The 23,154-nt window shown below is 49.6% G+C and overlaps 2 protein-coding genes and 2 non-coding genes across 6 annotated transcripts in view; 1 reads left to right on the forward strand and 3 right to left on the reverse strand.

Annotated features, from left to right (window-relative positions):
- LOC105471725 (TSR1 ribosome maturation factor) overlaps nt 1-10,232 on the reverse strand; it is a 13,578-nt gene extending 3,346 nt beyond the window's left edge. Inside the window, exons 1-11 of the mRNA XM_011724474.3 lie at nt 9,986-10,232; nt 9,688-9,791; nt 9,163-9,382; nt 8,914-9,048; nt 8,126-8,550; nt 7,215-7,374; nt 6,615-6,778; nt 5,825-6,018; nt 4,550-4,712; nt 4,119-4,229; nt 2,628-2,760 (exon numbers count right to left, since the gene is read on the reverse strand). Of these exons, the coding sequence (XP_011722776.2) occupies nt 2,628-2,760; nt 4,119-4,229; nt 4,550-4,712; nt 5,825-6,018; nt 6,615-6,778; nt 7,215-7,374; nt 8,126-8,550; nt 8,914-9,048; nt 9,163-9,382; nt 9,688-9,791; nt 9,986-10,082 (1,906 nt within the window). The 5' untranslated portion in view covers nt 10,083-10,232. The remainder of the gene's footprint in view (nt 1-2,627; nt 2,761-4,118; nt 4,230-4,549; nt 4,713-5,824; nt 6,019-6,614; nt 6,779-7,214; nt 7,375-8,125; nt 8,551-8,913; nt 9,049-9,162; nt 9,383-9,687; nt 9,792-9,985) is intronic.
- On the reverse strand, nt 2,410-2,504 carry LOC112425333 (small nucleolar RNA SNORD91 family). The gene has a single exon (XR_003016400.1). It is a non-coding gene; the product is annotated as a small nucleolar RNA SNORD91 family (small nucleolar RNA).
- LOC112425334 (small nucleolar RNA SNORD91 family) lies at nt 3,564-3,656 on the reverse strand. The gene has a single exon (XR_003016401.1). It is a non-coding gene; the product is annotated as a small nucleolar RNA SNORD91 family (small nucleolar RNA).
- An 860-nt stretch (nt 10,233-11,092) lies between the features above and the next one.
- The window catches only part of LOC105474294 (small G protein signaling modulator 2), a 43,707-nt gene continuing 31,645 nt past the window's right edge, over nt 11,093-23,154 (forward strand). For 2 of the 3 annotated variants that reach the window (XM_071082119.1, XM_071082120.1), the window contains exons 1-2: nt 11,093-11,397; nt 17,948-18,023. In XM_071082119.1, the coding sequence (XP_070938220.1) occupies nt 11,341-11,397; nt 17,948-18,023 (133 nt within the window). In that variant the 5' untranslated portion in view covers nt 11,093-11,340. Of the gene's footprint in view, nt 11,398-17,947; nt 18,024-20,236; nt 20,361-23,154 lie in introns of those variants that run through there. The other variant, XM_071082121.1, reaches the window with a different exon arrangement.

Genomic DNA, 23,154 nt, shown 5'->3' on the forward strand with positions numbered 1-23,154 from the left:
GCTTTCATTAAAATATTTAAAGGGCAGTGGTGTGAACACAGCTCACTGGAGCCTCAAACTCCTGGGCTCACTGGCTCAGGCAATCCCTCTCGCCTCAGCCTCCCAAGTAGCTGAGGCTGCAAAGCACATGCCACCACACCTGGCTAAGTTTTTTAAAAATTTTGGCAGAGTGCAGTGGCTCACGCCTGTCATCCCAGCACTTTGGGAGGCCGATGCAGGCGGATCACCTGAGGTAGGGAGTTCCAGACCAGCCTGGCCAAGATGGTGAAACCCTATCTCTACTAATAATACAAAAATTAGCTGGGCATGGTGGTACACGCCTATAATCCCAGCTGCTTGGGAGGCTGAGACAGGAGAATCACTTGAACCTAGTAGGCAGAGGTTGCAGTGAGCCAAGATCCTGCCACTGCACTCCAGCCTGGGCAACAAGAGCAAAACTCCATCTCCCCAAAAATGAAATTTTTTTTGTAGAGGCCGGGCATGGTAGCTCATCCCTAAAAATCTCAGCACTTTGGGAGGCCAAGGCACGTGTGCAGATCCCTGAGGTCAAGAGTTTGAGACCAGACTGGCCAACGTGGTGAAACCCCATCTCTACTAAAAATACAAAAATTAGCTGGGCGTGGTGGCGGACGCCTGTGGTCTAAGCTACTTGGGAGACTGAGGCGCCAGAATCATTTGAACCCGGGAGATGGAGGCTGTAGTGAGCTGAGATCATGCTACCGCACTCCAGCCTGGGTGACAGAGCTCGACTCTGTATCGGGAAGAAAAAAAAATTGTAGAGACAGGGGTCTCACACTCCTGACCTCAAGTGATCCTCCTGCCTCAGTCTCTGGAACTAAGACTTTGATTTAGTTCCAGTTCTAAGGATCTGCCTTTATGAAATAAGCAGAGAAGTAAATAAAGTTTTATGCACACAGATCTAATTTAGAGCAAAACATTAGAAATAGCCTAAGTCCTCACCTGTAGAAGCTCAAATAAATATCAGTACATCACATACACTGGAATATATCCAAATGACAATAAAGCATTAAAAGTCTCATAAACTAATTAATCTTATGGAAAATTGATCAAAATTAATTAAATGATAAATGCAATGTTTAACACCATATTTACAATTACAATCCAAATTCTGTTTAAAAAAAAAAAAAGATCCACATGAAAATGTATAAAATAAAAGTGAATTTTCTCTAAGATAATTGTACTTTTACATTATTCCTTATTTTCCCAACTGTCTAAAATATGAAAATAGTTATTTCATCCTAAAAAAAAATCAAAACCATTTTGAAACAATAAAAAAATGATTGGCCAGGTGCAGTGGCTCACGCCTGTAATCCTAGCACTTTGGGAGGCCAAGGCAGGAGGATCGCCTAAGGTCAAGACCAGCCTGGCCAGCATGGTGAAACCCTGTCTCTACTAAAAATACACAAATTAGCCAGGCGTGGTGGCAGGCGCCTGTAATCTCAGCTACTCGGGAAGCTGAGGCAGGAAAATTGCTTGAACCTGGAAGGCAGAGGTTGCAGTGAGCCTGGATGGCACCATTGCACTCCAGTTGGGCATCAGAGTGAGAGAGACTCCGTCTCAAAAAAAAAAAAAAAAAAAAAAAGGCCAGGCACGCTGGCTCACGTCTGTAATCCCAGCACTTTGGGAGACCGAGGTGGGCGGATCACCTGAGGCCAGGAGTTCAAGACCAGCCTGGCCAACATGGTGAAACCCCATCTCTACTAAAAATACAAAAATTAGCTGGGCGTGGTCGTGCGTGCCTGTAGTCTCAACTACTCTACTTGGGAGGCTGAGGCAGGAGAATGGCTTGAACCCAGGAGGCGGAGATTGCAGTGAGCCGAGATCATACCATTGCACTCCAGCCTGGGCAATGGAGTAAGACTCGTCTCCAAAAAATAAAATAAAATAAAAAATAACCAGGCCGGGCGTGGTGGCAGCTCACGCCTGTAATCCCAGCACTTTTGGAGGCCGAGGCAGGTGGATCACAAGGTCAGGAGATCAAGACCATCCTGGCTAACACGGTGAAACCCCGTCTCTACTAAAAATACAAAAACTTAGCTGGCGTGGTGGCGGGCGCCTGTGGTCCCAGCTACTCGGGAGGCTGAGGCAGGAGAATGGCGTGAACCCGGGAGGCGGAGCTTGCAGTGAGCCCAGATCTCGCCACTGAACTCCAGCCTGGGCGACAGAGCGAGACTCCGTCTCAAAAAAAATTAAAAAAAAAAAAAAAAAAAAAAAATATATATATATATATATGATTAAACCTTAGCTTTTTTGGTCTTCAATTCCCCATTCTAATGCCACAAGTGTTGGGATTATGGGTGTAAGCCACTGCACCACTTCACCCACCCTAATACCCTTTTTACAGAGCTGCCAACTTCTACTCAAAACCTGCTCTGGAACAAATACTCATGGCAAAAAAGCCTCAGTATCACACAGAGGTTGCATCACTGGGATGCTTCAGACAGGTTCAGACATTTTGAGTAAAAACATCATTGGCTCTTAAGCCAGAGTACTGAAAATACCTCTAATCCAGAGATGTAAGATTCTGAAACCATATTCTGTACCCCTCCACAAGTCAGTTTCCCAAAAGACAAGATGGACAAGAACCCAGGTTCCCCACTGCTAACCTGCAGTGTGCTGAGAGAATAAAGGTGAGGCTCGGAAGCGCCTGAATCCACAGTGGAATATGAGCTCTTCTTTGGCTTTCACGGGTTCAGTGTTGCCAGGGTCACGCCTCACCACCATATTCAATACTGACATCTGGGGACCAAGTAAGAAAAATAAAAATCTTCATAGCCTAGGAATACAATTGCCTAAACTGAAAGAAGGCAAACCAAACTAGCAGATTCAGACTCATTCTAAGAACTGACAATGCTAATTAATGGGGAGTGCAGATGCTGAAACACAGGCTCATCCTTTCCCTCCACCGATGACTGGCATTTAAGCCGAACGTAGGCTGATCGGAGCGTTCAGGCACCCTTCAATGCTAACCTACCTTCCTGCATCTAACAGAAAAGAGCTCAACATCTGCCACACAAAAATCAGTGGCCTTCAAGGCATTCACTCACCACAATCTCAAAACCACACTCATTCAAGCCCCTTCTTCTTGAGCCCTTACCAAAACCCATCAAAGAACTATCACATACCCCCACAACATACACAACTACTGGCCACCAAAAGAAAAGAGATCTGCACCTTGGCACAAACTTTTTTTTTTTTTTTTTGACATGGAGTTTCACTTTTGTTGCCCAGGCTGGAAAGCAATGGCGCAATCTTGGCTCACCACAACCTCCGCCTACCGGGTTCAAGCAATTCTCCTGCCTCAGCCTCCCAAGTAGCTGGGATCACAGGCATATGCCACCACGCCTGGCTAATTTTGTATTTTTAGTAGGGATGGGGTTTCTCCATGTTGGTCAGGCTAGTCTCAAACTCCCAACCTCAGGTGATCCGCCCACCTTGGCCTCCCAAAAAGTGCTGGGATTACATGCGTGAGCCACCGCGCCCAGCCAAACCTTTATTTTAATGGCTGCCAACCCTTGTTCAAAATCTGGTCTGAAAAACACACTTAGAGAAGTCTCAGAATCACCCAGAGATTGCATCACCGATGTTTCAGACAGGTTCAGACAACATGAATAAAACCATCACTGACTTCTCCATTATTCTCCAATTCCTAATCATAAAGGGAGACTTTCTGCATCCCAATGAGCAAAATGTTAGTCATACATAAACAAAATTTTAGACTGTCAGAAGCAGCTGCAAAGTTTCATAACCTCCCATTTTCATAACCTCCCATTTTCTTTTTTTTTTTTTTTTTTTTTGAGACGGAGTCTCGCTCTGTCGCCCAGGCTGGAGTGCAGTGGCGCGATCTCGGCTCACTGCAAGCTCCGCCTCCCGGGTTCATGCCATTCTCCTGCCTCAGCCTCCCGAGTAGCTGGGACTACAGGCGCCCACAACCGCGCCCGGCTAATTTTTTGTATTTTTAGTAGAAACGGGGTTTCACCGTGGTCTCGATCTCCTGACCTTGTGATCCGCCCGCCTCGGCCTCCCAAAGTGCTGGGATTACAGGCGTGAGCCACCGCGCCCGGAACCTCCCATTTTCCTACAAGACACTAATTTACCTTCTGTTCGTGAGGTAGTAAAGAAAATGCAATCAAGGGTGCTCCTTGCCTGAAGCACTCGACCACTGAGACAGGGACTTCAGAGACATGAAGTGTGACATACCAGCCAACCTGCCATAAGAAAGCAGAAAGCAATCATGGAGTTACCCTTCAAAGTCCCAATAATGAGGAAGCTTCCTCCAAATATGCTGAGTCTCTCAGATGACCTTCTTAAAGCCTACACTCACCCTTCAAGATGCTTCACTACCCAGATCACGCTTTTTCATTTAACATAGTTGATACCTCTTTGTTCCCAGTATCATTCTACTCAATGACTCAGGGGCTCCCCTAATCCCCCAATGCAGCATATTTTCATGCCAAGAGAAGGAATAAAGTAGGGAGCATGTTGACAAATGAAAGCAACATACAAGATGAACAAGGAGGATAGATACCTCAGCTCCTTCAACCTCTTTTTCTTCAATCTCTTTAAAAATGCTTTTCCTAGTATTAGTAAAGTTCTGAAACTGAAATATCCGAGCATAATCTTGAGGAAGGTTTTCCTTCGGATCCCATGGAGATGTCCGGAAGCTCTTAAGCCCTCTGTATTTCTGAAATCTAGGATATTGAAGATTTTTAAAAAATTAAGTCAGATTTATATGGTGCTATATAGACTCGTCACTGCTAAAATGGCTAAGGAGCTAGCTGAAAAGAACTCCAATCACTCTCTCTCCAAACAACCCAACAGCTTCAACCAAGACCACACTCCAAAACAGCTTGTAACGAGTTCTATCAGAACCATACCCAAGCTTCCCATTGACAAAAGACAAAGTATTTACAGTGGCTCCCTGTTACCTGTCAGGGAGCTTTTTAACCTGACAAAAAAGATGCTTGGTAATGGCCTGATATAGTTCAGGTGTGTGTCCCTGCCCAAATCTCATACTGAAATATAATCCCCAGTGTTGGAGGTGGAGCCTGGTGGGAGGTGACTGCATTAGGGGGGAGATTTTCTCATGAATGGATTAGCACCATACCCCTTGGTGAGTGAGTTCTCATGAGATCTGGTTGTTTAAAAGTGTGTAGCACCTCCTGCCTTGCTCTCTGTTTCCTGCGCTGGCCGTGTGACATGACTTGTTCCCCCTCTGCCTTCTGCCGTGATTGTTTAAGGCCGCCCCAGAAGCTGAGCAGATGCCAGCACCATGCTTTCTGTACAGCCTGCAGGACCATGACCCAATTAAACCTCTTTTGTTTATAAATTGCACAGTCTCTGGTACTTCTTTATAGCAATGCGAGAAAGACCTAATACATAGCCTTACCTCCCTAACATCCAAAGTTAATTCACTGGCTTTAGTCACTCACCCCCAGAACAGATATAATCATCTACATCTTCACTCTTCTACTTCCGCTATTCTACCCAAACCCCCTAAAATCTCCAAACATTATGTAAGTCAATTGAGTATTGGCTCCTTTGGGAAGAAGTATTTGCTAATTAACCTTAGTATTTCTCCTTCATCAAAGTCCTGTAACGTTAGTCTATACCACAGTCTAGAACTTGATTATATATGACCATTTCCTGTATGTATGTCTTGGCTTCCCATATTAAACGTTAGCTCTTCAGGAGCAGGAAAAATGTGTTTCACTTCTTTTGCATCACAGTGACACAGCTCTGAGCCAAGTTTTTAAAAACCTATTGATTTAATTTAGACTTGTTGATAGACTTGTTGACTAACCGAATTCTAGCAGCCACATCACGGGGGGTGTCCACTTCATCTGGAAACATCTCTTCCAGTCTTTCTTGTTTATATTTCTCCAACATTTTTGCCTCAGCTTCTTCATCCACTTTCTCATCATACAGATCATCATGCACAGACTCCCCGACAGTCATAGTTTCATATTCCTCCTCTTCTTCTTCACTACTCTCATCCTGTAGAATAAAGGATTACAGTTATTTCAGAAGAAATCCACACCTGTCTCTACCCCAAAGGCCAATAAGCTAAGAGTAAAATAATTGTACTAGATCCCTATTCCCAACCAACATAAATTCTAATACAGTCTAAAGTATAAAAACAAAAACCTCATTCCTGGCAACTAGAGTCATTCCTAAGAAACTAACCACACACGGCCGGGCGCAGTGGCTCATGCCTATAATCCCAGCCCTGTGGGAGGACGAGACGGGCGGATCACGAGGTCAGGAGATCGAGACCATCCTGGCTAACACGGTGAAACCCCATCTCTACTAAAAATACAAAAAAATTAGCCGGGCGTGGTGGCCGGCACCTGTAGTCCCAGCTACTCAGGAGGCTGAGGCAGGAGAATGGCGTGAACCCGGGAGGCAGAGCTTGCAGTGAGCCCAGATCGTGCCACTGCACTCCAGCCTGGGCGACAGAGTGAGACGCCATCTCAAAAACAAACAAACAAACAAACAAAAAACTAACCATACACACCCCTCAAGATCACAATTGCATTTTGCCTTACATTTGGAGCTAGATGCAGAATTGGCCTAAGGCCTCATTTCCTTACCTGAGATTCCTCCTCCATAAAATCCTCATGTTCCATATCATCATATTCATATTCATCTCCTTCCCCACCACTTTGGCTGCCACCATCCAAAATCCATTCAGCCTGGTAACTGGATGTTCCTTTGGGGACCTTCTTTACCACCTTTGAACTTTCCTTCAAGAAATCTGTAAAAGCCCAAACAAATTAAGTAAATTATAGACTTCCTTTCCCTATCCCTCTGGTTATTCTCACCTAGGCAAGGTACCAGATACTGCTGCCAACATGGGAAATTCTGGCAGACACTGTAAATAGAACTGACTACTTCCAAATTTAATTCAGCTGCCTCACAACTAGCAATACTTACACAGCTAAATAATCCCTGCAATGAATGCAAAGTTGTTTATCTGTTCACGATGAAACATTAACACAAATAATTTTGTGAAATGGAACAAAGCTGTGTGTAATGTTTGTTTACTGAAAACATACAGCATTTGAGGGTGAGGAAAGACTTTCAACTATATCCCCATCCCACTCTATCCTATAGGGCCCTCACTTGGAACAGCTAGAGAAAATCCACAATTCCAGGTCAGATGAATTACAAACAAGTTTACCAATACCAACCCTTTGCCTCACTCAGCTCCTCCTCAGTGGGCCAGGTTTGCTCTCCCGCCATTGGATCTGGAATAACCTCTGCTTGCAAGGATTCCTGTCTATCAGGGTCTGCCCTCATTAGGACCTTAAGGCCTTCTTCCATATCATCTACAGTATCCGTAGCACAAATCTGAAAACCAAAAGCAGGTGATAGCCAACCATGAACCAAAAATCTCCTAAATCTAATATAGTAACCAGAAAGACCCAGAAATATCAGTCCTCACGTAGAAGATGAATGCAACAGAATGCTAAAACTTGTCAAAACTTTTCAAATGGCCATTTTCTAATTTCCAGGGTATTTTAAGTCTCTGCTTGGCTCTTGAGGTCTTTCTTAATCTGCTCCCACTCCTACCCATTTATTACATACCTCACTGCCATCAAGCTGATTTTTCAAGGTTCAAATAAACCCTTTGATCCACCACTGTGCCTAGGCTCATTCTGTCTCTATCTTCTAGAATATTCCTTTATCCTTCTTCAACTCATAAATCACATTCATCCTTCTCAACACCTTGCTCAAGTCTGATCTCTTCTGTGAAGCTTGCTAGTCTACTTTCTCAACTTCCACTGCTGGTCCACACCTTAACCATATGCTATCTCAATCTTTATTTCACAGACGCCATTTTGTTCCAGCCCAATTAAGTCCCTTGAGGAAAGCAACCACGTCTTGAGTGTGTTCTATAAACTCAGAGCCAGTTGCAGTGCAGAGTACCCAGAAAGTGCTGGATAAATGTGATTTATCAACATATTTATAACTGACTATTGCCTTACTTCAGACTAGCAGTCTCCTCATTCACCTAAGTGAACAGACTACCTTCTCCGAATTTAAGTTTCCTTCCTGTGCCAACTTTCACATGAACATGGTTTAAGAATATCAGTCTTACCTCCATTGCCATGTCTGGGTCCTTCTGGGGTTTAATTCTTCTAGGATTTAAAGGGAAAGGGTCTCCAGGGGCATCTATCTGTTTCATCTGGAAATCGCCATGTCCAACGATATGCAGCAACCTATTGACATTCACAGTCTGCCCTCGAACATAGCCTGAAATTTTCAAGGTGCCCACCAAGTTATTCTCTTCACTAGGAACAAAATCAACAGCATGGGCAAACAGGTAGGCCCGCCGATCTCGAAACGCAAGATGCTGTTGCTTCTGGTTAGCCAACTGCCTAAGCAGCATCCCTGCCTCCTGTTGAGTGTCTAACAAGAGGAATTTGTCATGCAGAAAGCGCTTCTCCACTGCTTTACTTAGCTTCTTCCTGGCATCTATTTGTTTCTTCAGTGGGAGGCCAGAAATCCCCTGGACAGCTAGTGCTGTAAGCAAAAGAGAAAACGCTTCATGACCTATTGCTTCATTACATAAAAATCCCTCCGCAGTTCACAAACAACCTAATAGCTCAGTTGCAAGCCCAGAGATCACTGGGAAACCCAACACTTAACTACCCTGAAGGAATTTCACAGTGAAATCAAACTTCATATCCTTGTTTCTCTGGGCAAAGGAGAGCCAAAACCAAAAAGACACACTGAGTGATAATCTGTAAACAATGGATCAAGTTTAATCCATATGTATACATCCCACCATCAGTTGAATATGATCCATCAGTTGTACTTCTATATAAAATGCCAGGCATAGTGCCTGACAAATTATAGGTGCACAATAAATGCTAACTCACTTACTATAGGTGGGAAGGCCCTGAGCAAAGAGGCAGGAAAGACAGTAATCGCCGGTGCTGTCCCAGCCTTCTAGTGGATCAAGAAGGAACAGGACGGTATCAGCTACTTTAGCCATGTCTAACACAGTGTGCAGATCCCCTGGAGACAGAAGACACAGTAAGAAGAGGTGGCTGGCACCGGCATATTATGCTAAAAAAAAAAAAAAATTACCACTACTCAAACATAATAGAAAATATTGGTGTATACTCTAACCTGGCCTTGCTGACGTGAAAAACCACCGATGTTTCAAGCGGGGGCATAGCAGCATAAAGCTCTGGGTGTTTCCCAATGCATTCAAGTGTACTGTTCCAGTGTCCCTATCCTGAAGCAGCTGCATGGCCTCTGGCAGGGAAATTCTGCTGTGCAGGGGCACCACCAGTACCTGATGAGGAGGGCCATCCTTGCCACCCAGCTGTCTCTTCTCTGCCAGAACCTGAAAATAGAAAGATATCCGAGAACATCTCAGCGTGTCAGTACTTCACGCCAGCATTGAATTTCCATTCCCACAGATGCCCCCTCTACCCACAACCAGCATCTCTCTGGTAGCAGACCACAGGTATGTCGGCGGGGTGGCAGGAATTCTGACGAAAGCAAAAAATGCTAGACCTGCAGGCTCGACACGTGCTCCAGGGCTATGCTCTATCCCTGGACCCCCACCCGGTCGCATTTTCCAGTTCCAGGCAATAGCCACCTAGAACAGCAGAGAAGCCGCACTCTCCCAAATCCCGCTCCTCTCACCGCCTCCTTCTTCTGCTTTCGGAGCTGGCTGGCGCGATGCCTCCGGTCGACTCTGCTGAGTTCTTTTCTCACCTTCTTGCTTAGAGTTTTCAGTGCTAGACGGCCTGAAGGGCATATTAGAAGGGGCTGGTGTGATCGACCCCATAACAAGGTCAAGAAAAGGGACTCCTCTCCGCCCACCTTAGAAAGGCCCTTTCGCGTGGAGCCCAGACGGGAGACAGAAAGCTCAGTCTGGGCATGGGGAAAAAGAGTTAATAATGGCCAAATAGCCCTTATTCCTTCTACGCTATCTTCTTACCCTTGCCGTCCCGCTGTGCAGATCCCCGACCCCGATGCCGCCCGCCTTTATGAGCTTTATTCTGCTGCTTGAGCGGACCGGGGCGGTGAGCCGCCATGCCGCAGCGCGCGTGTACAGTCAACACTGCTTCCGGGCCAGGACGAACGCTTCCTGTCCCCTCCAAGGGGGCGGGCTCTCAGTGGGGCGGGACTCCCTGCGCCCTCTCGCGACGGTCTTTTCCAGCCACCCCAGAGCGCGCCGCGTTAGTCGCTCTGCCAAGCCACGATGGGAAGTTTTCCCACGCTGCAAGTGTGTGGTTTGGAGGCTTGAAGGCGCCCGATGTAGACTCTCGAGGCTTGGGCTATTGTTCCAGCAGGGCTGTTTGTGCCCCTTGCATTGTCATTTTTTTTGCGCCATAAAGCTGCATCACATAGAAACATGTTGACTGGAAGGCTCCATTCGTGCCGAAAAGGCCTAAGCCCTTCCTGTCACCTAGATTCGGGCATGTTGCTCTTCCATTTGCAATGGCGTGTTCTTTATCACTCTGAGCAACCTTTCTTCTCCCTCAATTCCCTAGCGAGGCTTGGGAATCGCGTGGAAGACACTTCTCTCACCTTGCCCGGTTCTGTACCAGCTCACGCCCGTCCCTGTTACTCCAACCCGCGCCCCGCCTCCCACGGAGCGGCAGGGAAGGACCCTGTGGGACGTGGCGACCCGGCGAGGGGGACTGGCTGCGACCCTCCGGCCCTCGGGCTCCGGCGGCTGCGCTCCCACTAATCTTCCCAGAAACTTGGCGACGGCATGGCGACGGCCGGACGGGGATTCAGAGGGGTCACGGGGCCAGGCTGCACCGGCTTCGCCGTGGCCAGGCTCGGACCGCAGGGGATCCCGTGCCCGAGCCCCGGCCCTTTCCGTCCCGTCGGGAGAGGGAGCAGGGAGAAGTCAGGGGACATTGAGCGGGACCGAGGCTCGCTCTCAGCCGCCGGGCCGCGGGCCCCAGGGCCGGCGCTCACAATGCGGCTTCGCGCCCTCCAGCGGGAGCGGGTGCGTTTCCATGACAGCGACCCCTGTGGCGCGCGCCCGGGTCTGCCGCCCCTAGGCGCGCACGGCCTCTCCCCGCCCCGATCCCCCGTCGCTGTGCGCAACCCCCCTCCGGCTGTGGGAAGGGGCCGGGCCTGCCGCCTGACGTCTGTGCGGGGCTCGGAAGATGGCTGCGGAGCCGAGCACCGGGCAGTGGCTGCGGCGGCGGCGGCGGCGGGCCGGGAGCGCGGCGGGCGGGGGCTCCGCCTTGCGCGTGGGGCGCTGAGCCGAGAGTCGCGGAGGCGGCGGGGGCGCGGGGGCTCCGAGGGCCGCTCGGCGCCGCCTCCTGCCACACCATGGGCAGCGCAGAGGACGCAGTCAAAGAGAAACTGCTGTGGAACGTGAAGAAGGAGGTAAAGTCGAGGCAAGGACCCCGGGGGGCTCGTGTCCTGGCCCGCGCGGCCCAGGGGGCAGAAAGGTTCGCGCCCACCCCCCGGCGCGGGCACCCGGGCCGAACCTGCGCCGGGAGGGGAGGGTCCTGGACGGGCTGCGCCTCCCTCCCTTTTCTCGGATGGGGGAGGGCAGCGCCCCTCGGCCCGGGGGCTCCGGCCGGCGCTCCGGGCTTGTTTGCTTCTCAGCCCCGCAGCTCCCCGCCCTGTGACGGCAGCGGCACTGGGAGCCCGAGGCCGGGGGAGGGGTGGCGGGGATGGTGGGGACGGCTGGAGCCGGAGCTGCCCATTCAGTGCCCGCGCCGCCGGGGGAGGGGGCGGGGCCCCGCGCGGGCTCCCGCGGCGCAGGTGGGTGTCGTGCGGACCGACTTCCCCTTGTCCTCAGGGGGTGTCTTGCGGGCTGAGCTCCCCCTTGTCCAACGCTGCCCCTCCGCTGTGCCTCCAGCTATGGAGTGCTCGCTGCCAGAGGGGTTCACCGCACACCTCAGTTTCTCCCTCCACGCCCACCTCCTTACCCAGGGACCAGGGGCTTGTTTGAGAATGGTTTTTAACACTCGGAAGTTTTTCCCTTTTGAGGGAAGCCCCCCTACTTCAGAAAGAGAAGCAGTCCTTCCCTCTACTAACTCCGTTTACCCTGACCCTGCCCAAAAGCCCATTTCCATTTCGGGTGGGGGGCAGTGCCCATATGAATGACTCACTCCCATGTGAGAGCTGGAGAGCTCAAACCCGCAGCGCAGATTAGAATGCGTTGGGCCTCCTTCCCCTGCCTGCCTCTATGGCTGTTTTCCGCCTGGTAAGTAAACTCCACCAGGGGAGACCCTCTGTTTTGTCCACTACCTTGTATCCAGTGCCTGGCACACTGTAGGCACTCCGTGACTGTTTGGTAAATAAATGTGCTGATTTTGGAGACTTCGAGGCCTGGTGTTTGGAAAGCATACATTTTGGAATAGTCTGGACCTAGTCTGTGTGACCTTGAGTGAGTTACTTAACTTCTCTGAGTCTAGATTTCTTCCTCTCTATGCTGCCTACCTTATATATAAAAGTTTCCCTCACGCCTGTAATCCCAGCACGTTGGGAGGCATAGGCGGGCAGATCACCTGAGCTCAGGAGTTCGAGACCCGCCTGGCCAACATGGCAAAACCCCGTCTCTACTAAAAATACCAAAATAAGCCAGGCGTGGTGGCGCGTGCCTGTAAACCCAGCTACCTGGGAGACTGAGGCAGGAGAATCGCTGGAACCTGGGAGGTGGAGGTTGCAGTGAGCCGAGATTGTGCCACTGCACTCTAGCCTGGGCGACACAGTGAGACTCTGTCTCAAAAAAAAAAAAAAAGTTTACCTTAGCTGAGTCCTAATTAGAGTTTCAGGGCTGGGGAAGGGTCTGGGCTCTCATAAAATCCTGGAAAGCAGACTGGCGCGGTGGCTCATTCCTGTAATCTCAACACTTTGGGAGGCTGAGGCGGGTAGATCACGAGGTCAGGAGTTCGAGACCAGCCTGGCCAAGATGGTGAAACCCCATCTCTACCGGAAAAAAAAAAAAAAAAAAAATACAAAAATTAGCCAGGCATGGTGGAGGGCACCTGTAATCCCAGCTTCTCAGGAGGCTGAGGCAGGAGAATCGCTTGAACCCAGGAGGTGTGGTTGCAGTGAGCCAAGATCGAACCACTGCACTCCAGCCCGGCGCAGTGACTCACACCTGTAATCCCAGCACTTTGGGAGGCTGAGGCGGGCGGATCACGAGGTCCGGGGATCGAGACCATAGTGGCTAACACAGTGAAACCTCGTCTCTACTAAAAATACAAAAAATTAGCTAGGGGTGGTGGTGGGTGCCTGTAGTCCCAGCTACTCGAGAGGCTGAGGCAGGAGAATGGCGTGAACCCGGGAGGAGGAGATTGCAGTGAGCTGAGATAGCATCACTGCACCCCAGCCTGGGCGACAGAGCGAGACTCCATCTCAAAAAAAAAAAAAATCCTGGAAAGCTCTAGATGGTTCTCATGTGTTAGCCATGGCCTGGCTACTATGCCCTAAAGTTTGTTCCCACCCCTCCCCTTGGCAAAGATGTAGTTGAAGCCATCAGCTTTCCAGCTTGTGGGAGAAGCTTCTTTGAGTCTTTGCTGTGAAGAGGCCAAGAAAGGATTTTCTTAGGCCAGGGGTGTATCAAGTCAGCATTTAAGCCCAATTCTGCTCTCCCCAGTGAAAAGAGAAATCTTATGGGCCGGGCGCGGTGGCTCAAGCCTGTAATCCCAGCACTTTGGGAGGCCGAGACGGGCGGATCACGAGGTCAGGAGATAGAGACCATCCTGGCTAACACGGTGAAACCCCGTCTCTACTAAAAAATACAGAAAACTAGCCGGGCACAGGGGCGGGCGCCTGTAGTCCCAGCTACTCGGGAGGCTGAGGCAGGAGAATGGCGGGAACCCGGGAGGCGGGGCTTGCAGTGAGCTGAGATCCGGCCACTGCACTCCAGCCTGGGCAGCAGAGCGAGACTCCGTCTCAAAAAAAAAAAAAAAAAAAGAGAAATCTTGATTCTCCTCTGAAAGGAAGCAGTCTAGTGACAGAGACTTGAACAATACAAACAAAATAGAAAAGTACCTGTACCCACACTAGAGGTGGATATGCTGGGATTATAGGTGTGATTCAGTTTTGGAGGTTAGTCACAGATAATGGGAAATCCTTTTTTTTTTTTTTTTTTTTTTGGAGATGGAGTCTTGTTCTGTTGCCAGGCTGGAGTGCAGTGGTGCGATCTCAGCTCACTGCAACCTTCACCTCCCGGGTTCAAGTGATTCCTCTGCCTCAGCCTCCTGAGTAGCTGGGACTATAGGCACATGTCACCACACCCAGCTAATTTTTTGTATTTTAGTAGAGATGGGGTTTCACCATGTTGGCCAGGATGGTCTCAATCTCCTGACCTCGCCTTGGCCTCCCAAGGTGTTGGGATTACAGGCATGAGCCACTGTGAATGGCCAGGAAATATTTTTTAAGAGGATGATGACTTTTTCTACCAGTGTTAGAAACTATACTGTTTCTAACAGTGTTAGGAGTATACTGCTCGAAAAGTGATTCCTAAGAAAATGTGAGAAATGTCAGAATATGCCACAGCTACGTATCATACCTGACAAAAGTTGACCTGCTCTGAACTCAGTGTTTCTCCTTTCCTACTTCAGTGTTTTATTTATTTATTTATTTATTATTTATTTATTTATTTATTTTGAGACACAGTCTCCAACCCCAGGCTGGAGTGCAGTGGTGCGATCTCGGCTCACTGCAAGCTCCACCTCCTGGGTTCACGCCATTCTCCTGCGTCAGCCTCCCAAGGAGCTGGGACTACAGGCGCCCGCCACCACGCCCAGCTAATTTTTTGTATTTTCAGTAGAGACAGGGTTTCACCGTGTTTGCCAGGATGGTCTCGATCTCCTGACCTCATGGTCCACCCGCCTCAGCCTCTCAAAGTGCTGGGATTACAGGCGTGAGCCACCACGCCCAGCCCAGTGTTTGATTTCTAGAGAAACATCCTGTCCCTTCTGCAAGGAGAAATAACAGGAATATTGGTAGACCAGGCTGGCCTTTCACAAAGGACCACTGGTATAATTCTAGGGGCATCTGCAGATCCTCCTAACCCAAAAATCTGCCCCATCAGCCTGCTTCAGATGCCTCCAGGTCTTTAGCTGTGACATTATCCTCTGTTGAATGCAAACATCCTTGGGAGGTAATCTAGTAAGTTTTTTGTTTTGTTTTTTTGTTTTGTTTTGTTTTGTTTTTTTGAGACAGAGTTTCACTCTTGTTGCCCAGGCTGGATTGCAATGGCGCAATCTGGGCTCGCTGCAACCTCTGTCTCCCAGGTTCAAGTGATTCTTCTGCCTCAGCCTCTTGAGTAGGTGGGATTACAGGCACCCAACACCATGCTTGGCTAATTTTTGTATTTTTAGTAGAAATGGGGTTTTGCCATGTTGGTCAGCCTGGTCTCGAACTCCCGACCTCAGGTGATCCTCCCGCCTCAGCATCCCAAAGTGCTGGGATTACAGGCGTGAGCCACCATGCCCAACCATCTAGGAAGCTTTTAACAGCTCAGAGTGCATAAATCGATCTGTTCCCCTTTTACCTGAGCACTAACCATTAGCAGTTTCCAGCAGGGAGGAGCCTCTAGGTCCTTCTTCCCGCCTCCCCAGCGTTTTGAGGTTCTACCACCCTCCGAACTATACAGTCCTGACTAAGGGTCTTAGCAACCTGGGCAGCATCAGAAATTACATTCCTGTTTAAAGAATGGGGAAGACTAGCTCTACCCAGGGCTTACGTTATGTGTAACATTCTACACTAGGTAATCTCTCTAATCTCCAGTACTAGTATCTGCCTGCTAGCAGGTTCCCCCAGGACATCAACAGTGTTTGGCTTAAATGTTGGGAACCACCAGAACCTCATCCATGGGAGTATAAACTGGTATAACCAACTCTGGAGAACAATTTGGCAATATCTAATAAAGCAAAGTGTATGCATCAGACATTCCTTGCCTAGAAATATAAATCCAAAACTTTTGTTCACCAGAAGACATGTCCTCAGTGTTCATAGCAGCAATACCCATAACAGCCCCAAACTGGAAACAACCCAATCGCCAGTTGTTTGTACGCTCACACCACGGAGCGTGAACAATCTATAATTCTACACGGCATGAACAAATTTCAGAATGACACAGGTGAGCAAAAGAAACTAGTCACAAAACACTACACACTGAGTAATTCCACTTATGAAAAGTATGAAAACCCAGGCTGTGGCTCACACCTGTAATCCCAGCACTTTGGGAGGCCAAGGTGGGTGGATCACCTGAGGTCGGGAGTTCAAGACCAGCCTGGCCAACATGGAGAAACCCCGTCTCTACGAAAAATACAAAAAAAAAAAAAAAGAAAAGAAAAGAAAAAAAAAAACAGCTGGGCGTGGTGGTACATGCCTGTAATCCCGGCTACTCTGGAGGCTGAGGTAGGAGAATCGCTTGAACCTCGGAGTTGGAGGTTGCAGTGAGCTGAGAACACGCCACTTCACTCCAGCTAGGGCAAAAAAGTGAAACTCCCATCTCAAAAAAAAAAAACAAACGTATAAAACCCCACAAAACTATCGTGTTGGAATCAGGAGAGTGGGTACCCTTAGGGGGAATAGTGACTAGAAGGAAACGTGATGAGGTGATGGTGTTGGTCACATGTTCTGTTTTTTGCTGTAGTTGCTGATTTCACAGGAGTGTTCATTGTGTGAAAATTCACCCCTCCAGGCCGGGCGCGGTGGCTCAAGCCTGTAATCCCAGCACTTTGGGAGGCCGAGACGGGCGGATCACGAGGTCAGGAGTTCGAGACCATCCTGGCTAACACGGTGAAACCCCGTCTCTACTAAAAAATACAAAAAACTAGCCGGGCGAGGTGGTGGGCGCCTGTAGTCCCGGCTACTCGGGAGGCTGAGGCAGGAGAATGGCGTAAAAACCCGGGAGGCGGAGCTTGCAGTGAGCTGAGATCCGGCCACTGCACTCCACCCTGGGCGACATAGCGAGACTCCGTCTCAAAAAAAAAAAAAGAAAATTCACCCCTCTGTATAATTGTGACATAAGTTATTTTATATGTTTACTGCACATCAATTAAAAAGGTTTCTTTTTAAGTGCTTTCTTAAAGAAAGAAATGACCGGCTGGGCACAGTGGCTCACATCTGTAATCCCAGCACTTTGGGAGGCCGAGGCAGGTGGATCACCTGAGGTTAGGAGTTCGAGACCAGCCTTACCAATATGGTGAAACCCCGTCTCTACTAAAAATACAAAAATCAGCAGGGCGTGGTGGCGATCATGCACCTGTTGTCCCAGCTACTCAGGAGGCTGAGGCAGGAGAATCCCTTGAACCCGGGAGGCAGAGGCTGCAGTGAGTCGAGACCGTGCCACTGCACTCCAGCCTGGGCGACAGAGCGAGACTCTGTCTCAAAAAAATAGAAATGACTGTTTACCTTACAAGGTATTTGGGAACTTTTACATCCAAGTGGGAACCCCAAACATCAGAGTTTTAGACCCTAGGTGGAAAGAAGGCCGGGCTTTTGGGCATGTAGAGGGTGTCCCGAAGGTATGAGACCTACCCCTAACCTCAGAGAATAGGGAGAAAAGGAGGAGGGGCAGGTTGTTTGTCTGCAGGCTGGACCAAGATGGTTTGTCTCTAAAGGACGGTATGTCTGCCCAGAAGCCCTTCTCCACCTGAGAACAGATGAGCAAACAGCATCCTATTCCCGTTCTCCAAGGCGGGGCACTTCCACCTGGGCTGGAACATGCACTCATTGTTTGATGGGTTTTTGGCATTGCTTTCCCTGGTTTCCTCTCCAAAAGACTCGAATCAGACTGTGCTGAAGAAACTTTGCCTCCCCACACCTCTCCTCCCTGTCGTCTCTGCAAGTGTCTGAAAGTGACTTCAGACCAGAAGGGCAGAACCAAACTATTTGTTTGCCCAGAGGTCTTTGAAAAGGAAAAATAATAACAAAAGCAGTGATGCTGTCCATGTGTCCGCAGGTGAAGCAAATCATGGAGGAGGCCGTCACCAGGAAGTTTGTGCATGAAGACAGCAGCCACATCATTGCTTTATGTGGTGAGTGAGGGACCGAAGGATGATGGGAGGTGGGTCTGGAGCTGAGGACACTGGCCTGAGGCCGGGAAAAGATGAGTCCTCAGGGTCAGTAGCTCTCAAATGTGGCTGCAAGTCCAAAGCAACTTGGAAGCTTCTGAAATCCTCTTTGGCCCCCTTTGCAGACCTCCTAAATCAGGATCTTCAGGGGTCAAGAATCTGCGTATTTTTAGTTCCCCAGGATAGTAATTCTTACATTTTTAGCATGCATCAGAGTCACCTGAAGGGCTTGGTAAAATACAGATTTCCGGGTCCCAATCCTGGAGTTTCTGATTCTAGTAGGTCTGAGGACCCCACTTTGAGAGCCGCTGCCCTAGGTCATTTGAGTTCAGGAACCAGTGCTCTGACTGATTTGGATTTTAACTTCAGAGAGGGGTTTGTGCTTTTTGGATGCTCTGTGCCACTTTCCCTTTCTGTATCATCGCACGCGTGTTGCTCCATCATCCTAATCCCAAACACTTGACTGGATGCAAAAGAGCCTGAACATGGGCCAGGAGGGGTGGCCATGCCTTCCAGCCCCAGAAAGGAGAGAGTCCCTTACAAACCATTGCCTCCTTCTCAGCGTGAAGACTTTTGCTTTGTAGGAGCAAGCCTATCTCTACACACAGACTTTCCTTGGATTTCTAGGAATTCGAGCTTCCTCTCAACCCCCCATCTGAAGGGACAGGGAACCATTCGCCTTCTCTGTGTTGTATTCCTTGGCCTCTGAGATTGGTGTTGGGGTTTGTGGAGGGAAAGGAATGAAAGAACAGACAAGGAAAGGGATGCTTTTGGACGGCAATGTGGTGCAGCAGATCAAACTGCCCCCCCCATCCAGCAGCAGATCCCCACCGAGGGCTCACCAGGTGCCAGACACTGTTCATCGTGCAAGGAAATGGCAGTGACAAGATGGACAGAGTCTCTGCCACAGGAGCTTGCATTCTGTTGGGGAGACAGACAGGAAACAAATGCACAAGTAAATATATCATCCAACAACTTAGCACGTGATAAGAGCTAGGAAGAAAAAACAGATGTGGGAGGGCAGTCAGGGAGAGGCAGCCTCTGAGCAGAGTCTGAGTGACAGACTGGCGTTTGAATCCTGGCGTCCTGCCTTTTAAGTCATCTTGGTCAAGTTTCTTAACTTCTCTCACCCTCAGTTTGCTCCTCTAAAAACAGGGTGATGATTCCCACCTGAAGGAATTTTTGTGGGGATTGAGATGATGCGTGTAAATGTTCATTTGTTCGTAGCATTGTAAGTGCTCAAACAATGTTCGTCTCTCCTCCTTTGGGGTGTTGAGGCTGAAGGGAGGTTTGTAGGACTTGTGTTCACGCCATGTCCATTTGGGAAGGTTTTCCTAGTTCTTTGAGATGATGGAATAATGATTCCCAGGTTTACAAGACACAGCCTGACCTCAGTTTTTCTCAGCAGAACCTATGCTCTGGGGAAAAAAAAGCATGCCAGTCTTATGATAAGCAGCTTTGAAGAGTATTAGAATTCTCAGCCAGGCACAGTGGCTCACGCCTGTAATCCCAGCACTTTGGGAGGCCAAGGCGGGCAGATCACCTGAGGTCAGGAGTTCGAGACCAGCCTGGCCAACTTGGTGAAACCCTGTCTCTACTAAAAATATAAAAACTATCAGGGCGTGGTGGCAAGCGCCTATAATCCCAGCACTTTGGGAGGCCGAGGTGGGCGGATCACAAGGTCAAGAGATCGAGACTATCCTGGCTAACACGGTGAAACCCCGTCTCTACTAAAAATACAAAAAATTAGCCGGGCGTGGTGGCGGGCGCCTGTAGTCCCAGCTACTTGGGAGGCTGAGGCAGGAGAATGGCGTGAACCTGGGAGGTGGAGCTTGCAGTGAGCCGAGATCGCACCACTGCACTCCAGTCTGGGCGACAGAGTAAAACTCCGTCTCAAAAAAAAAAAAAAAGTATTAGAATTCTCTTCCTTTCCTCCTGTGCTATGTTCTCTTGACATTTGCCAGTGTCTGTTGTCGCCAGAAGGGCTGTGCTGGCAGCCCAGTTATGCGTGGCTTGGTGCTGGGCTTCATCAAAGCACACACACTAGAGAAAACAGAATAAAACGGTGCAGACAGCTTGTGCATGGGCGCCATGTGTGGGTAGCCCTGGGAGAAGCAGGGAAAAGGGGCATGAGGCAGGAGGAGGCTGTGGATGTCTCACATTCAGGCCATTAGCGTGAGAAGAAGCTGTCAGCTCCCCTCCAGTCAGTCCACCGGGGTCCTGGAGAGTAGTAAGGCTCTCCCTTTTGTCTTCTGCCTGAAGTTTGTGCATGAAGACAGCAGCACATCATTGCTTTATGTGGTGAGTGAGGGACTGAAGGATGATGGGAGGCGGGTCTGGAGCTGAGGACACTGGCCTGGGGCCGGGAAAAGATGAGTCCTCAGGGTCAGTAGCTCTCAAATGTGGCTGCAAGTCCAAAGCAACTTGGAAGCTTTTGAAATCCCCTTTGGCAGGCCGGGCGCGGTGGCTCAAGCCTGTAATCCCAGCACTTTGGGAGGCCGAGGCGGGTGGATCACGAGGTCAGGAGATCGAGACCATCCTGGCTAACATGGTGAAACCCCGTCTCTACTAAAAATACAAAAAACTAGCTGGGCGTGGTGGCGGGCGCCTGTAGTCCCAGCTACTCGGAGGCTGAGGCAGGAGAATGGCGTGAACCCGGGAGGCGGAGCTTGCAGTGAGCTGAGATCGCGCCACTGCACTCCAGCCTGGGCGACACAGCGAGACTCCGTCTCAAAAAAAAAAAAAAAAAGAATTCCCCTTTGGCCCCCTTTGCAGACCTCCTAAATCGAGATCTTCAGGGATGAAGAATCTGCATATTTTTAGTTCCCCAGGATAGTAATTCTCACGTTTTAGCATACATCAGAGTCACCTGAAGGGCTTGGTAAGACACAGATTTCTGGGTCCCAGTCCTAGAGGTTCTGATTCTAGTAGGTCTGGGGACCCCACTTTGAGGGCTCTTTCCAGAAGGCAGGGATATCGTACTCCAAAGGAATGGTTTTTCTCCTTTCAGTCAGTTTCAGTAACTGGAAGAGAATAAGGCCCTCGAGTCTCCAGGCTTCTAAACTGCCCAGGAGCAAGAGGAGCCCCGTGCTGTCAGTCCTCAGGAGGTGCCTTAGTGCCACCACTAGGAAATTCAGTGCTTACAGAGCCAGACAACAAAGGATTGCAGGGGAAGCTAGCGGGATGTGAGGCAGTGGCGGAGACTGAGGTGACCCGGCGGCACTTGCCCTGTGTGAAGACAGGCAGCCCGTATTTTGGCTCTTGCAGGAATTTGGGCCCAGGCTTCTCATGGCCTCTGTTTTATTTTCATCTCACTTGAAGCCAGAAGTCTGGGTTTTTACATGAAATTTCCTATTTTTGGCTGGGGCGGCTCACATCTGTAATCCCAGCACTTTGGGAGGCTGAGGTGGGCGGATCACTTAAGGTCAGGAGTTCAAGACCAGCCTGGCCAACATGGCAAAACCCCATCTCTACTAAAAATAAGAAAAATTAGCCGGGCGTGGTGGCGCACGCCTATAATCCCAGCTACTCAGGAGGCTGAGGCAGGAGAATTGTTTCCACCCAGAAGTGGAGGTTGCAGTGAGCCGAGATCTCCGGCCTGGGCAACAAGAGCGAAATTCCGTCTCAAAAAAAAAAAAAAGAGAGAGAGAAAGAAATTTCCTATTTTTTAAATACTGACAGCTAATTCCCATTTTTAAAAAAATTGTGTGGGCCAAACAAAAGACATCTGCCAGCATCTGCCAGCGTGCTGCCTCTGCTTTGGGCTCGGTACAGTCACTGAGAGCAGGAGCAGGAGAGGTTCCTCTGCCAGCGTGCTGCCTCTGCTTTGGGTTCGGCACAGTCACTGAGAACAGGAGCAGGAGAGGTTCCAACAGTATCAGGCTAAGTCAGGCCAGGTGTCTCAGGGCCCATGGATAGAGGAATCCTTATGCTTTGTCAAAATTGGTGCTCAGTGGTGAGATACATCCCAATTTGGACTGAAACTGAGGCTCGTTGAAAGCATTGATTATCAATCTTTTTCCTCTGCCTGCAAAGCCGCTTCCATGCATTGCATGGTGGAATCATGAGAGATGCTTGCAGGGGAGGGGGAGGGAAGACTAGCGAGGTATGGATCAAAAACACCACCCCTCTCTGCCTTTCTGGAGATTCTGCTGTGCCAGTCTCCCTCAGTGCCTGGAAAAATGCTCTGAAATGCATTTTTAGGCTGAAGTTGATCCAGACTTAAACTAGGCCTTGCTACTGCCCTAGCCACGTCCGGAATTCAGCTTTGTAGTGGGAGAAATGGGAGGATAGAGAACGTGCTGAGAGGGCAGGAGCAGAGTGAAGTCTGTGGAGACTGGATTACAAGCCCGGCGACACCACGGTCCCTAGTTTCCAGGAACCCTTGTGTACTGGGCCCCACGACTCCACACTGACCCATGGTTCTTGGCAGAGGAGGGATAGCGGGTGACTGAGGAGAGCCAGGCCTAGGCAATACGAGCTTCTCTGAGCTTCTTAGAATGCAGACATTTAAACGGAAAACACAGAGCCTTCCTGGAGAATCACTGGGTCAAGACCTGACCACGGGCAAACCCGGGAAAGTTTGCAGCCGGATCCCCATTCCCTTGACCCCAGGGGAGGGGCGAGACTCCTAGGACTGGCTAGAAAGATGCTTTGTGGAGTGTTTGCTGTGGTTGTTCCTGAACCTGTCTGTCCAGAAGCTGGGTATGCAGTAGGCCCCTGCAAATAGAAACGTCCCTGGGGTGGAAGTTTCGCTGGCAAACCAGGCTGGCGGCGGTGGGTGCTGGTGAGGGGGTCTGTGTGTGCTGTTCCCAGGCCCGAGGATCAGAACCTATGTCACTGGCATGGAGGGTGGAGCTTGGAGAATGGACTCAAAACTACCACTGTGGGGCCAGGCATGGTGATTACACACCTGTAATCCCAGTGCTTTGGGAGGCTGAGGCGGGAGGATCCCTTGAGACCAGCCTGGGCAATATTCCAAGACCCAGCCTCTACAAAAAAATAAATAACTGGCTGGGCATGGTGGTGCACACCTGTAGTCCCAGCTACTCCAGAGGCTGAGGTAGGAGGATCACTTGAGCCCAGGAGGTCAAGG

This window comes from Macaca nemestrina, chromosome 17 (genome assembly GCF_043159975.1).
Source record: "Macaca nemestrina isolate mMacNem1 chromosome 17, mMacNem.hap1, whole genome shotgun sequence".
Classification (NCBI taxonomy): Eukaryota; Metazoa; Chordata; class Mammalia; order Primates; family Cercopithecidae; genus Macaca; species Macaca nemestrina.